This window comes from Fukomys damarensis, unplaced genomic scaffold (assembly GCF_012274545.1).
Source record: "Fukomys damarensis isolate Sample0158 unplaced genomic scaffold, DMR_v1.0_HiC HiC_scaffold_37, whole genome shotgun sequence".
Lineage (NCBI taxonomy): Eukaryota > Metazoa > Chordata > Mammalia > Rodentia > Bathyergidae > Fukomys > Fukomys damarensis.
The window spans coordinates 5994568-5995169 of NW_022900949.1; the positions used below are offsets into that span (position 1 = coordinate 5994568).

Consider the following 602-nt stretch of genomic DNA (forward strand, 5'->3'; position numbering starts at 1 on the left):
TGGGGAGGCGGAGCCTGAAGGGCGGGGCCTCGGTTTGCTCCGAGGGGTAGGAGGGTTGGGGGAGATGGGGCGGAGCTTACCCTGTAGGGGGCGAGGTCAGGGGGACTCCGGCCCATCCTCCTCCCTAGGTTTCCCTGCGCCGCTGCTGACCCTGAGCCAGCCCAGCGCGCCAGAGGGGCAGATGGTGACAGTTACTTGCACAGCTGGGACGCAAGCTCTGGTCACCCTGGAGGGAATTCCAGCTGCAGCTCCGGGACAACCAGCCCAGCTCCAGCTCAATGCGACGGAGAACGACGACGGGCGCGGCTTCGTTTGCTACGCCACCCTCGAGGTGGACGGGGAGACGCTTAGCAAGAACGGCAGCACTGAGCTCCGAGTGCTCTGTGAGTTGGAGGCCTCGGAGGACATGCCCAGGCCCTGACCGCGTCGGGAAAGCGGGCCGAGCCCTCATTCGCCACCTCTAGCCTCTCCGACCCTTGCCCGCAGACGCCCCCCGGCTAGAGGACTCTGATTGTCCCCGGAGTTGGACGTGGCCCGAGGGCCCGGAGCAGACCCCGCGCTGTGACGCCCGCGGGAACCCGGAGCCCTCGGTGCACTGCGCT

The 602-nt window shown here is 68.1% G+C and overlaps 1 protein-coding gene across 1 annotated transcript in view; it reads left to right on the forward strand.

The window, feature by feature from the left end:
* Positions 1 to 602, forward strand: part of LOC104869687 (intercellular adhesion molecule 5-like) — a 10391-nt gene that overhangs the window by 6276 nt on the left and 3513 nt on the right. The window contains 2 exon segments of the mRNA XM_033759592.1: positions 129 to 383; positions 487 to 601. Coding sequence (XP_033615483.1) covers positions 129 to 383; positions 487 to 601 — 370 coding nt within the window.